The 13,202-nt window shown below is 44.4% G+C and overlaps 1 protein-coding gene across 1 annotated transcript in view; it reads right to left on the reverse strand.

Moving 5' to 3' along the window:
- Positions 1-13,202, reverse strand: part of MAP3K15 (mitogen-activated protein kinase kinase kinase 15) — a 150,480-nt gene that overhangs the window by 36,225 nt on the left and 101,053 nt on the right. The window contains exons 13-16 of the mRNA XM_021080807.1: positions 11,191-11,286; positions 7,485-7,572; positions 4,542-4,675; positions 1,463-1,590 (exon numbers count right to left, since the gene is read on the reverse strand). Coding sequence (XP_020936466.1) covers positions 1,463-1,590; positions 4,542-4,675; positions 7,485-7,572; positions 11,191-11,286 — 446 coding nt within the window. The remainder of the gene's footprint in view (positions 1-1,462; positions 1,591-4,541; positions 4,676-7,484; positions 7,573-11,190; positions 11,287-13,202) is intronic.

Here is a 13,202-nt window from a genome sequence, read left to right on the forward strand (position 1 = left end):
TAGAGATCATTTTCCAGGCCCTCGGCATCAGCTAGTCTCAGCTTCCCCCTTGATACAGTGCTGTGGGACCTGGCTATGCCTCGGTTTCCCCATCTGTAAAATGGGAGGTACACAGCTATCTCCCAACTCTGTGGTCATCCTCAGACTTCACGCCTGAAATAGCAACTACTATTTTCCCCTAGACGATGAGCAACTTGAGGGAAGAAGCGAGTGTACTTTATCTTAAATTTAACTCTCAAAATCCAGCCTACTGCCTGGCTCTTCAGATATATACTTGGGCTTTTAATGGAATGGTAGGTGGAGTTCCCATAGTTCCCGTCGTGGTGCGGTGGAAACGAATCCGACTAGGAACCATGAGGTTGCGGGTTCGATCCCTGGCCTCGCTCAGTGGGTTAAGGATCTGGCGTTGCTGTGAGCTGTGGTGTGGGTCGCAGACGAAGCTCGGATCTAGCATTGCTGTGGCTGTGGCGTAGGCTGGTGGCTATAGCTCTGATTCAACCCCTAGCCTGGGAACCTCCATATGCTACAGGTGCAGCCCTAAAAAGAAAAAAAAAGAAAAAGAAAAAAAAAGAAAAAGAAAAAAAAAGAAAAAGAAAAAAAAAAAAGACGTAATGGTAGGCTCTTCATAATTATGGGTTGAGTGAATGAATGAATACAGCTTTCTTTTCATTTTTTTTTTTTTTTGGTTCTGAATACAGATTCCTCACAGAAGGTTTTACATTTGCATTCAGATTATTATTAATTTTATTGCTATTTTCTTAAATGAGCACTTACTGACTTTTTGCTCTCTGCCTGGCACCAATTTATAAGCTTTACATATATTATCTCATTTACCCCTTTGAAATAGCATTGTTTTAAGTCCAATGATTGTTCCTACTCCAATTATTATAGTAATTATTATTATTATTCCATTTTTATAATTCATTCATTCAATCAGAAAACTGGCATCACACAGCGTGCAGGTGGAGGGGCCAATTCAACCTGGATGTCTGGCTCCAGATCTGCGAATTCTTAACCCTGCCGTCTATTGCCTCTGCTTTCAGGGCTTTTGTGAATAAAGCACTGGTGTTGGATTTCACTGTCAACATGTTGTTTTGCAATGTCATTTCTTTTTTTTTTTTTTTTTTTTTAAAACCCTCTGTCCCCTCTTCTCCAAAGCATATTTCACCTCCTGGACTGTGAAGGCCTCAAGGCCAGAGACTATGCTTTATTCATCTCTCTGTCTCCAGCACTGGCACTTGGGAGATTTCAATGAATATTTGATGAGTGAATTACCAGGCCAGGAAGAGCCTGTTTTTGTGACACTGAAAAAACTGTATCCAACTCCTCTAAGAAACAAATGCTCTCCCACCCACACCTCAAACATCTGTCATTTTTAACAGCAGGATGGATAATGCTGTTCGTATTCTATTTTCATCAGTGGTGTTCAGAGTGTGAGACCAGAAGACCAGCGACCACTCACCCCCAGGCACCTGCTCCATAAATATCTTAATGTAGCCATTCTCGGAAACGGAGCCCAGGTACTGAACGATGTTGCGGTGCTTGAGGTACTTGTGCAGGGCTATCTCCTCGTGCAGAGGCTGAGAGTACCTGGTAGGAAAAACAAAGCACGGGTCACCTGCCAAATCCCGAGCTGGGGGTCTGCGCCGCATCTCACCAGTACCTGCCCCACTGCTGGCCATCCCTTCTTTCTGGAAATGTCGTCTCGCTTGGCTCCCATGAGACTACTCAGCTGCCCATCTGTAAAAGAGGGGCCAATTATCCCAGCTACGCGGGACAGCTGAGGGGCAACGTGTGTCAAGTCTCTTAAGCACCCAGGGCAGCGCCTGGCATGTGGTAGGTACCCACTGAGCTGCTGTTGCTCTCACTACTGTTAAGGTCTGAAGTGTCCACCCATCCTGGTCTCTCTCCACAGCCCCTCTCCCTCTGCTCCCCTACGGAGGGAGCTGTTCTGGCAGGTTCTGTCCTCAGCTGCCTTCTAGTCTCATTTGGCAGCCTCACTTGAGACTACAGCCACAGCAACCCAATGGACCTCCCAGCCTCTGCTTCTGGCCTCTTGAGTCAATTCCCCCCTGATCACCACACTTCTCCTTCCAAAAACACACACCCCATCACATCTCTTCCATTCGCGAGTCCACGTGAAGACCGTATTGCTTAAAATGGCACACGAGACCTTCGAACTCAGGTCAGACTACATCTTTAAAAATGTCTGCCTCATCTCAAGAGTCCCCCGCTGTCGCACAGCCTATATTCAAGTCACAGCAGAGAATATGCTGTTCTATGAATACACGCTGTGCTTACCAGCTCTGTTTTCCCTAAGCTCTGGCCTCCTTTTCTGCTAGATGAACTCCTATTTATCCCTCAAAGACCAGCTCAAAGATGATTTTCTTTTTCTTTTCTTTTTTGTCTTTTCTAGGGCCGCACCCATGGCATATGGAGGTTCCCAGGCTAGGGGTCGAATCGGAGCTGTAGCCACTGGCCTACGCCACAGCCACAGCCACGCCAAATCCAAGCCGCGTCTGCAACCTACACCACAGCTCATGGCAACACCGGATCCTTCACCCACTGAGCGGGGCCAGGGATCGAACCCGCAACCTCATGGTTCCTAGTCGGATTTGTTAACCACTGAGCCATAATGGGAACTCCCTCAAAGATGATTTTCTTTTCTCAAACTTGCATAACTCAACCAGGAAAGCTAATTCATTCCTCTCTAACGCTCTACAAACACTCTGTGAACCCCTGTGTTATGGCACTTGTCATTCTGCTCTACCCAACGGGGCACATCCTAAGATAAGGACAATATCCTAGTCACCTTTTAGGACCCAGTGCCAGTCCAGAATGTGGCACAGAGAAGGTGCCCATTATCAGTCTCTTCAGACAAAATGGTCTCTAAGGTCCTTTCTAGCTCTGAAATCCCAGGAAAAAATTCCAGCAGTGAAAAGCTGAAACGTCTATTACAACCAGCTGAAGGCAGTGGTCCACGCCAGCGATACTCCCCAACGAACAACGGCAACACCTTATCCATCATGAGCATAAATGGTAGAACACTGCAGGAGGAATTCAAGAGACTGGATCCTAGTCTTGTTTCTTTACATCCCTGAGAAGTCATTTAGCTTTCTTAGCCTTGGAAGAAGTTGGACAAGTTCATTTCAGGCCCTGCCTCATCATTCAAATATCGTAACCCACAAAAATGAACACCCGAGTGAATAAATGGATCAAGGAATGATGAAGGGTCTTACAGTTGCTAGGAATCCCTTACAACCCATCCCTAATAATTCACTGGCCACCTGGATGGAGGGAGGTTTGCACATGTCCAGCAGCGTTCAGCACTGACAGCAGTGCTGCAGATGTGGTCTGAGCACCCCTGTGGAGCACAGAGCTATGATTCCTTATACTGTGGTCATGACTGTGGATGTAGCTTCTTTACAAAAACACTTGACAGGCAATATGTTCTTGTTCACAATGAGGAGGGGGAAGAAATTTTAAAAGGAATAAACATTTAATTAGACTCTAAAAAATGTTAAAGAAATGAATTGGTAGTACTGGTGGGTTTAAAAACAAACAAACTAGGAGTTCCCATCATGGCACAGTGGTTAACGAATCCAACTAGGAACCATGAGGTTGCAGGTTCGATCCCTGGCCTTGCTCACTGGGTTAAGGATCCGGCGTTGGTGTGGGTCACAGATGCGGCTCGGATCCCGTGTGGCTATGGCTCTGGCGTAGGTCGGTGGCTATAGCTCCAATTGGGAACCTCCGTATGCCATGGGAAGCGGCCCTAGAAAAGGCAAAAAGGCAAAAAAACAAAACAAAACAAAACAAAACTAGCTCCAAATCTACAGTTGAGGATGAAGGGCAGTGTTTAAAAAAAAAAAAAAAGGCCATCTTGCAAAAAGCTATTTTTTTTTTTACCACATTTAATTTTCTGTAGTGAGACATCTGAATTAATAACAGCCATTTGAAATTGTTAGAATGTGAATTAAAACACTAAGTCACGTTTTATAATATGTGCAAAAAATTTCTACATAAAAATGCACAACATTAGGAGTTCCCTTTGTGGCTCAGTGGTTAACAAACCCAACTAGGATCCATGAGGATGCAGGTTGGATCCCTGGCCTCACTCGCTGGGTTAAGGATCTGGCATTGCTGTAGCTGTGGTGCAGGCCAGCAGCTGTCGCTCCGATTCGACCCCTAGCCTGGGAACCTCCATATGCTGAGGGCGTGGCCCTAAAGAAAAGCAAAAGCAAAAAAAAAAAAAAAAGCACAACATCAGACCTAGTTGATGGCTGGGAATAAAACTACAGCCACCTTTTAAAACGTGACTCTGCAATCCACATGCCTCTAAGTGAAGGTGTTTCATTTTCTCAATCTATCTATAACATGCAGAGAACAAAAGCAGATGACCCTTATTCCACGAGATTTGCAACATTTTTTATGACATAAAGCTTTTATCCTTAGTCCTCTGCAGCATCAGTGGTGGGCACAGGATCTGGGGTGTGGAGGGGGCAACTGATGAAGGCAGAAGACCTGCCCGACCGACTTGCCTGCTGTCTCTCTCTGGAATTTCTTTGATGGCTATTCGCACTTGATTGCTCAGATCTCTTCCGGCGTACACGACCCCGTACGTGCCCTTCCCCAGCACGACTCGCTCACCATTCGCATCATGGTCGTACTCATACTGAAGATGGAAAAGCAGCAAGATAAAAATGCACACGACTTGGGGTGGAGAAGCTCCAGAAAACGACTTCTACTTTAAAGGAGTAGAATTATCAGTTGCTCAAATATTCGTAACATGGTTGTATGAAATGGAATGCAAATAATTTCAAAATACGGCTCATGTGTAACTTAGTGGGCTCAGTGTTTTAAGATTTCTCTCCACTTTATTTTTCTTTTAATTTTTAAAAACTTTTAACTGCCCCTGAAGCGTGTGGAAGTTCCCGGACCAGGGATCAAACATGCACCACGGCAGTGACCTGAGCCACAGCAGCGACGATGCCGGATCCTTAACTGCTAGGCCACCAGGGAACTCGAATTTTTCCCCACTTTAATGCTGCAATTTAAAACTGCTTCTGAGCTGGAGTTCCTGTTGTGACGCCGCAGGAACAAACCCAGCTAGTATCCATGAAGACGTGGGTTCGATCTCCGGCCTCACTCAGTGGGTTAAGGATCCAGCATCGCTGTGAGTGGTGGTGTAGGTCACAGCACAGCTCAGATTCCACGTTGCTATGGCTGTGACGTAGGCCAGCAGATGCAGCTCAGATTCAACCCCTAGCCTGAGAACTTCCATATGCCATGGGTGCGGCCCTAAAAAGCAAAACAAACAAACAAAGAACCGGAGAAAAAAACCCCTGTTTCTAAGCATGTTATGTACCTCAAATAGGTGCCTTCCTGCATGATCCCTTATCAACTCATCAGGAAAGCAACCACTTTCTTTCTTTCTTTTTTTTTTAGTATTTCTTCTTCTTTCTTTATTTCTTTCTTTCTCTCTCTCTTTCTTTCTCTTTCTTTTTATGGCCACACCAACAGCATATAGAGGGCCCCAGGCTAGGGGTCGAACTGGAGCTTCAGCTGCCAGCCTACACTACAGCCACAGCCACATGGGTTCTGAGCTGTGTCTGCGACCTACACTACAGCTCACAGCAACACCGGATCTTTAACCCACTGATTGAGGCCAGGGATCGAACCCACTTCCTTATGGATACTAGTCGGGTTTGTTACCTCTGAGCCATGATGGGAACTCCACAACTACTTTCTATAGCCCAGAAAAGAACTGAAGGTAAAGAAAATTAAAAGTGTCTTAATACAAAGCACATATGCTGTCCCACCCCCTGCTTTTAGATGTACAGACCTAGCATTAAACACAGAATGCAAAATTCCGCCTGTAACTTGTATTGCTCTTTTGTCCCCCCCCCCCTTTTTTTTGTCTTTTGTGTTTTTAGGGCTGTACCTGCGACATATGGAGGTTCCCAGCCCAGGGGTCGATTCAGTAGCTACAGCTGCCTCCACAGCCACAGCCACAGCCATGTGGGACCCAAGCCATGTCTGCGACCTACACCATAGCTCACGGCAACATCGGATCCTTAACCCCCAGTGCGAGGCCAGGGGTCAAACCCACGTCCTCATGGATACTAGCCGGGTTTGTTAACCACTGAGCCACGACAGAAACTCCTGTTCCCCCAATTCTATCATCAAAAACTGTACAGCAGCATTCCAGTCGGTTCTTCTCAATGATTAAAACAAAGGTAACTCTTGGATGAGTAAGTATTTATTTAAAGCAGAGGCAGCAAGGGATTCTTTCTGTCATTTTCTACGCCCCCCCGCCCCATGACTGCTTACAGAGGTGCACAGCATGTGTATCTGTGCACGCGTCCCTCCCCACCCACTTTTAGGGATGTTCCCAACAACTAAGATTCCTAGTGGGTACCCTCACTGTCTCATTTAACCAGACATCAGTTGGCTCCCAAACAGGCTTTTATCCCCCACCCTTCTCTGTCCCCACATCTGTTACCTTCAAAGGGCATCACTCAGTTGGTTTCTACAACCAACTTTGATTCCAAGGTAAGGATGTGAGTCCCTGACTCCATTATTAAAATGAATCCCTTTGATGTCTTCTGAAAGAAACCTCAAAGAATTAATTTCAGCCTACCTTGAAAGTATAATGAAATCGTACTAAATTGCAAGGGCCCGAAAGAGTGGCAAGTCTGAATAAGTGTGCAAGATTCAAACACACGTGGAGTATCTGTGGACTACCACTGTGCTGCCCCAAAGAGCTTATAATGATCCTACTTTCTTAACAATTAGATTATCATATTTAATATATTACATGCAAGTAGATATAACTAAAGTCGTTTTAGGCATAAATGAAAGAGTCTGCTTCTAGTTGCCCAACTATTTCTCCTGTAGCCTCACAAACACTATAATTACCTTAGGAAAAGCTTTTCCATAGGTTGGGCACAAAGAGGAATTTGAGTCTAGTCCGTGCTAAATTTTTCTTATACATTGTGGTTGGGTGAGAGGATCTCAAAGTAATGCAGTTTCTCTATAGAGGTACATTAAACTGAATCTCTGAAAGTCATGGATAGCGATGGCTATCTAGCTCGTCCATAAATGAATACTTAAAAATATACACATAAAAAACCCTGCACACAAAATATGGGGCATTTTTGTAGTTCCCGTCGTGGCTCAGCAGGCTAAGAACTTGACTGGTGTCCCTGAGGACGCACGTTCAATCCCTGGCCTCGCTTCATGGGTTGAGGATTCGGCGTTGCCGTGAGGTATGGTGTAGGTCACAGACGCGGCTCGGATCCTGCGTTGCTGTGGCTGTGGTGCAGGCAGTGAGCTGAAGCTCTGATTCGACCCCTAGCCTGGGAACCTCCTTAGGCCCCAGGTTTGGCCCTAAAAAGCAGAAAAAAAAAAAAGGCATTTTCTTTAAGCATCCAAGACACAATCAACAACTTTTTCCACGTTCTAGGTCTTCTGTGACTCACCTCTAAGGTGTCCCCATCGGTCTCTCCCTCCAGCTCCACTGTAGTGCCCACCGCGCTGGTTATCATCTCTTTGACCAAAGAGCAAAACCTAAAACATCAAAATGTCACAAAGATGCTGCGAATTATGATCCCTCCTACTCCTTACCTTTAACTTGGCCTGATTACATTAGACTGTGACTGAGTATCAACCAAGCTTTGACATGTCAAGGAATAAGCATTCCACTCCTAGATTTGACACGGTACTTCACTGGTTATCTAATCTAGTTCAAATACGCACATGTTCCTGGAATCCCCTCTGTACAGTATCCACACCAAACGGTTGGCTGACTGATGTGTGAATACCTGCCTTGTGACGCACAGAGAACTCATGACATCACAAGACAGCTCACTCTTTGGGGATCTCACTGAGAACTGCTTCCCTTATACTGAACTAAGGCTTCTTTCATGTGGGTCCATCCACGGACTGCTTAGAATGAGCCCCTTTCTATGTAAATGCCCATTAGAAATGTACATCATTTTATTCTGTCCCTGGACGTCTTTCCTTCTGGTTCCCTCGATGCTTCCCCCACCCCCAGGACTTGTTTATGAGTCACTTCTCTAACTGGTAATTCTTCAAAGGCGTCCCTTTATTATTCTTCAAATCTGGTGCCGAGACCAGTGTTCCAGAACTAAAACTCTAAGGCTCATAGGAGAAAACATCAACACCAGAGAAAACCTTGGGTGAGGCAAAGCCTTCTTAGATAAAACATCACAAGCACAAACGACCAAAGAAAAAATAAAGTGGACTGCCACAGAATTTAAAATGTTTGTGCTGCACTAACACCATCTTTCAACAGAGTAACAAGACAACCCACAGAATGAGAGAAGGCATTTGCAAATCACTTATCTGAGAAGGGCCTTGCATCCAGAATACAGAAAGAACTCCTTTTGTAAAAAAAAATTTTATGGCCGCACTTGCAGCATATGGAAGTTCCCTGGCCAGGGTTTGAATCTGAGCTTCAGCTGCAACCAAGCTGCAACTGTAGCAATGCTGGATCCTTTTAACCTACTGCACTGGTCCAGGGATCAAACCCACACCTCCACAGTAATCTGAGCCGCTGTGGTCAGATTCTTAACCCACTGTGCCACTCCTCAGAATATATAAAGAGCTCTTAAAACTTATTAACAAAAATACAAATAACATAATTAAAAATGGGCAAAGTTCACAGAAACCTGGCAAACACCACCTCTGTCAGGCGAGCCAGGTTAATATCACCAATGCGATAAAGATATTGTATGTCTCCTGCTGTGATGTATTGAGAAGGACATGGAAAGATAAAGCATGTCTCCTGGCATCACTTCTGTGTTATTCCTACACAAAAGACATAACACTAATGTTATCATGAGAGAACAGCAAATAAACCCAAACTGAAGGATGATGTAAGATAAACTGCCTGTGGAGTTCCCATCGTGGCACAGCGGAAACGAATCCGACGAATATCCATGAGGATGTGGGTCTGATCTCTGGCCTTGATCTCCTTGGTCGGGGATCCGGTGTTGCCATGAGCTGTGTCAGCTATAGCTCCGATTTTGACCCCTAGCTTGGGAACCTCCATGTGCTTCGGGTGTGGCCCTAAAAAGACCAAAAAAAAAAAAAAAAAAAAAAAAAAAAAGATGAACGGCCTGCCCTCTGTGAAAGCATTAAGACAGACAAAGGAAGATTGAAGATGAACTGTTTCAGATAAAAGGGGGCCGTACTGACATGAGAGCTCGATGTTAACCTGTGATTCTGGATTCGATCATGAACCAGAGAAAAAATCAAGTACCTTCTGCTTCACTAGAAAGGATGTTCGTGGGACAGTTAAGTAAAATTTAGATAAGGTTTGGAGATTATAGCACCGTATCAATCATTATTAATTTCCTGATTAGATAACTGTGCTGTGATTACCTAAGTGAATGTTCTTGTTTTTAGGAAATAAGCACTGAAGTACTGGAGTTCCCGTCCTGGCTCAGTGGTTAACGAATCTGACTAGGAACCATGAGGTTGCAGGTTCGATCCCTGACCTTGCTCAGTGGGTTAAGGATCCGGTGTTGCCGTGAGCTGTGGTGTAGGTCGAAGATGTGGTCTGGATCTGGCATTGCTGTGGCTGTGGCGTAGGCCGGCGGCTACAGCTCTGATTAGACCCCTAGCCTGGGAACTGACATATGCTGCGGGTGTGGCCCTAGAAAAGGCAAAAAGACAAAACAAAGAAACAAACAAGCCCCGAAGTACTGAGAGGTAATGGAGCATTGTGTCTACACCGTATTCCCCAACAGTTCAGAGCACAATAACCACCTGCATAGAGAGAGAAGGTCAAACAAAGGAGGAAAAGGGTTAATTTAACACTGGGGCGTTCCGAGGGAAACATGAAAAGTTTTCATACTAGTTTTTTGGAAATGTTCTTGTAGGTCCGAGTATTTTCCAAAATAAAAAGTGCAAAAAAATTTTTTTTTAATTTGGCAAAAGAGCTGATTAGATAGTTCTCCAAAGAAGATACCTAAAGAGCCAATACGATCATGAAAAGCTGCTCAGGATCATCGGTCACTAGGGAAACGCACAACCAAACCACGATGCGATCCTACCTCACACTCCACTCGGACGGCTGCAATCAAAAGCCAGACAACACCAAGTGTTACAAGGACGTGCAGATATTGGAATCCTCATGCACTGCTGCTGGGTATGTAACGTGGGGAAACAGTCTGGCCCATGCCTCAAAGTTAGATAACGAATGAGCATAAGACCCAGTAATTTGGCTCCCAGAGAAATTAAAACAGAAGTCCACACAAAAACTTGCGTGCCAATGTTCACAGCAGCCTTACTCACAAGAGCCAAAAAGTGAGAACAACCCAAATGCCTTTCGAATGATGAACAGACAAATCAAATGTGTCCATACAATGGAATATCATTCAGTCACAAAAAGGAATGAAGTTCTGACACATGTTACAACATGGGTGACACCTGAACACATAGGAAAAATGCAAGAAGTCAGCCACAAAAGACCACACATTGTACAATCTTCTTTACGCAAAATGTCAAGAACAGGCAAATTAAAAAATAAAGATTCAGTGATTGCACAGGACTGGGGCTGGGGGTGGTTAGGCTGAGGGAAGATGGGAGGGACAGGTAATGGATACTGGGTTGCTTTTCAGGGTGATGAGAACATTCTAAAATTAGATTGTGGTGATGGCTGCAAAACTGTGAATATACTGAGAAAAGACTGAACTATATATTTTAAAATGAGCAAATTCGCTTCATGGCTCAGCAGTTAACAAACCCAATTAGGATCTATGAGGATGCGGGTTCGATCCCTGGCCTGGTTCAGTGGGTGAAGGATCCAGCGTTGTTGTGAGCTGTGGTGTGGGTCACAGACATGGCTCAGATCTGGCATGGCTGTGGCTGTGGCTGTGGCGGAGGCCAGCAGCTGTAGCTCCAATTTGACCCCTAGCCTGGGAACTTCCATATGCCATGGGTGCGGCCCTAAAAAGCCAAAAAAAAAAAAAAAAAAAAAAAAAGCAAATGGCATGGTATGGTATGTGAATTATATCTCAATAAAACTGTAAAAATTATTTTTCGTTAGTTAACATTGCAGGAAAAGAAATACAGCAAATAAGTATTTTCACAACAAACACCCTTTAAAAGTGATTCACCACAATTAAACTAAAAACACCTGAATCAGCTATAACTCACCTACTACACTGGTCTTCAGTGGAAAAGTAGATTTGAAAGTCATCAGAATTATCATGGACATAAAGAAAACAACACCGTTCATCAAATTTGGATATGCTGTAAATTCAAAAGATAACCATGTTTATTATATCTAAATTATGACATTTATTTAAAATTTTGAGAAAAATCCAGTAATAGCTTTTTTTCCATTGAAAGATTCACTAATGCTTTAACAAATACTGCCCCTTCCATGGACCTTTTTTTCTTTGTTTGGCTGCATCTGTGGCATGTGGAAGTCCCTGAGCCAGGGCTCGAACCCATGCCATAAGAGCAACCCGAGCCACTGCAGTGACAATGCTGCATCCTTAACCCCCTGCACCACAAGGGAACTCCTTCATTGACTTCATGCTCTATGAAATTTAAATAGCAGGGGCATATATCTTACTTACGTTTGAGTTTGTATTCACTGACTCACTTCAATATGTATCAGGAACTTCCTATACATTCAGTGCTAAGCAAAGCATATGGGCAGCAGAAAAGGAAATAAAACATGGTCTCTGTCCTCAAGAGTTTATCATGTCATAAAACGGCATTTGTGAAAGAATTTATTATGATACCAAAGGAATTTCTAGACTTGAAAATTATTAGGACACAGTATTTGTGGTCATACAAGGGAAGTGGAAATAAACACGGCATCTTAGCTCATGAAAGGTCTTTAAATATCATCTGCTCCATCCCCACCCAAGGTCTGGATCTGACTCCATTCTGCTTGCCTGGAATATCCAGTGACAGAAAATCATCATATGTCATCTCTTGAGGGATTTCACTGCTAGAAAGCTCTTTTTTTTTTTTTTTTTTTTTCCTTTTTAGGGCCGCACCTGCAGCATATGGAAGTTCCCAGGCTAAGGGTCGAACTGGAACTGCAGCCGCCGGTCTACGCCACAGCCACAGCAACACAGTCACAGATCCGAGCCTCATCTGCGACCTACACCACAGCTCCTGGCAACGTCAGATCCCCAACCCACTGAGCAAGGCCAAGTATCGGACTCGCAACATCATGGATACTAGTCAGGTTCGTTACCGCTGAGCCACGATGGGCACTCCCTCTGCTTGCAAGTTCTTTATCTGCACTGTGCCAAAGCCTAGGCAATGGCCCTCATTTCGCCAGGTGGCACTATAGAAAAGGCTAGATTCCTTTCTATGATAAGCCCTTCAAACAATGGACCTACTTTATTTTACCCTCAGTCATCTCTTTCTGCGGTCATAGCTTCTTTGACCATTCTTGACATGCTATGGATTACATGACAGTGAATTGAAATAGCTAAAATATAGGGTGATTCAAACAGCATTAAACCTAGGTTATCCATGCATAAGTTTTGAAAACCAATCTATAAAGAAACCACCACAATTAGTTGGACAGCACTGAAAATGTTCAACACAGGCTCTTCAGGTCACACTGCTTCCAGGGTCTGATTCACCCCAGGCCCTTTGCACATCCCTGTTAATGGCTGACATGGCAACAAGAGGTATCTCTATGAAAAGGTACCAACAGAAGGTTCTTAACTACATGTTGTCAAACAACTTGTTTCTGAGTAGCACGTTTTTGAAAATGTTCAATGCCTTCTGAATTATATGTTCTGAGCAGTATTATTCACATATACTCACTACTCCTTTCTTAAAGGATTCCCCCTTCCTTCAAAGTGATGTAAACATTTTTTGAGTTTAAACACGGACATGTCTCGGAAAGGATCGTGCTGCGCTGAGCGGTAACAGGGGCTCATTCAGTGGCCTGTAGTCTCAGAATCAGAGGAAGGAGAGAGAGTTCTAGTCTAAGCCCTTGTTTTGATGGAAACTATGAAGAAACTGAGACCCAGTGAGGCCGAGTGACTTTCTCAAGGTCAAAAAGCATGAGAGGGATTAGAACTCACGTCTGTGTGAAAGCTGTTCCCACCCTTGGATGTGCTGGCAGGGTGAGACTCAGAGCACAGCCGCACAGTTCAGGCCCAAATGGTCCCCACTCCTGAACCAAACAG

This window comes from Sus scrofa, chromosome X (assembly GCF_000003025.6).
Source record: "Sus scrofa isolate TJ Tabasco breed Duroc chromosome X, Sscrofa11.1, whole genome shotgun sequence".
Classification (NCBI taxonomy): domain Eukaryota; kingdom Metazoa; phylum Chordata; class Mammalia; order Artiodactyla; family Suidae; genus Sus; species Sus scrofa.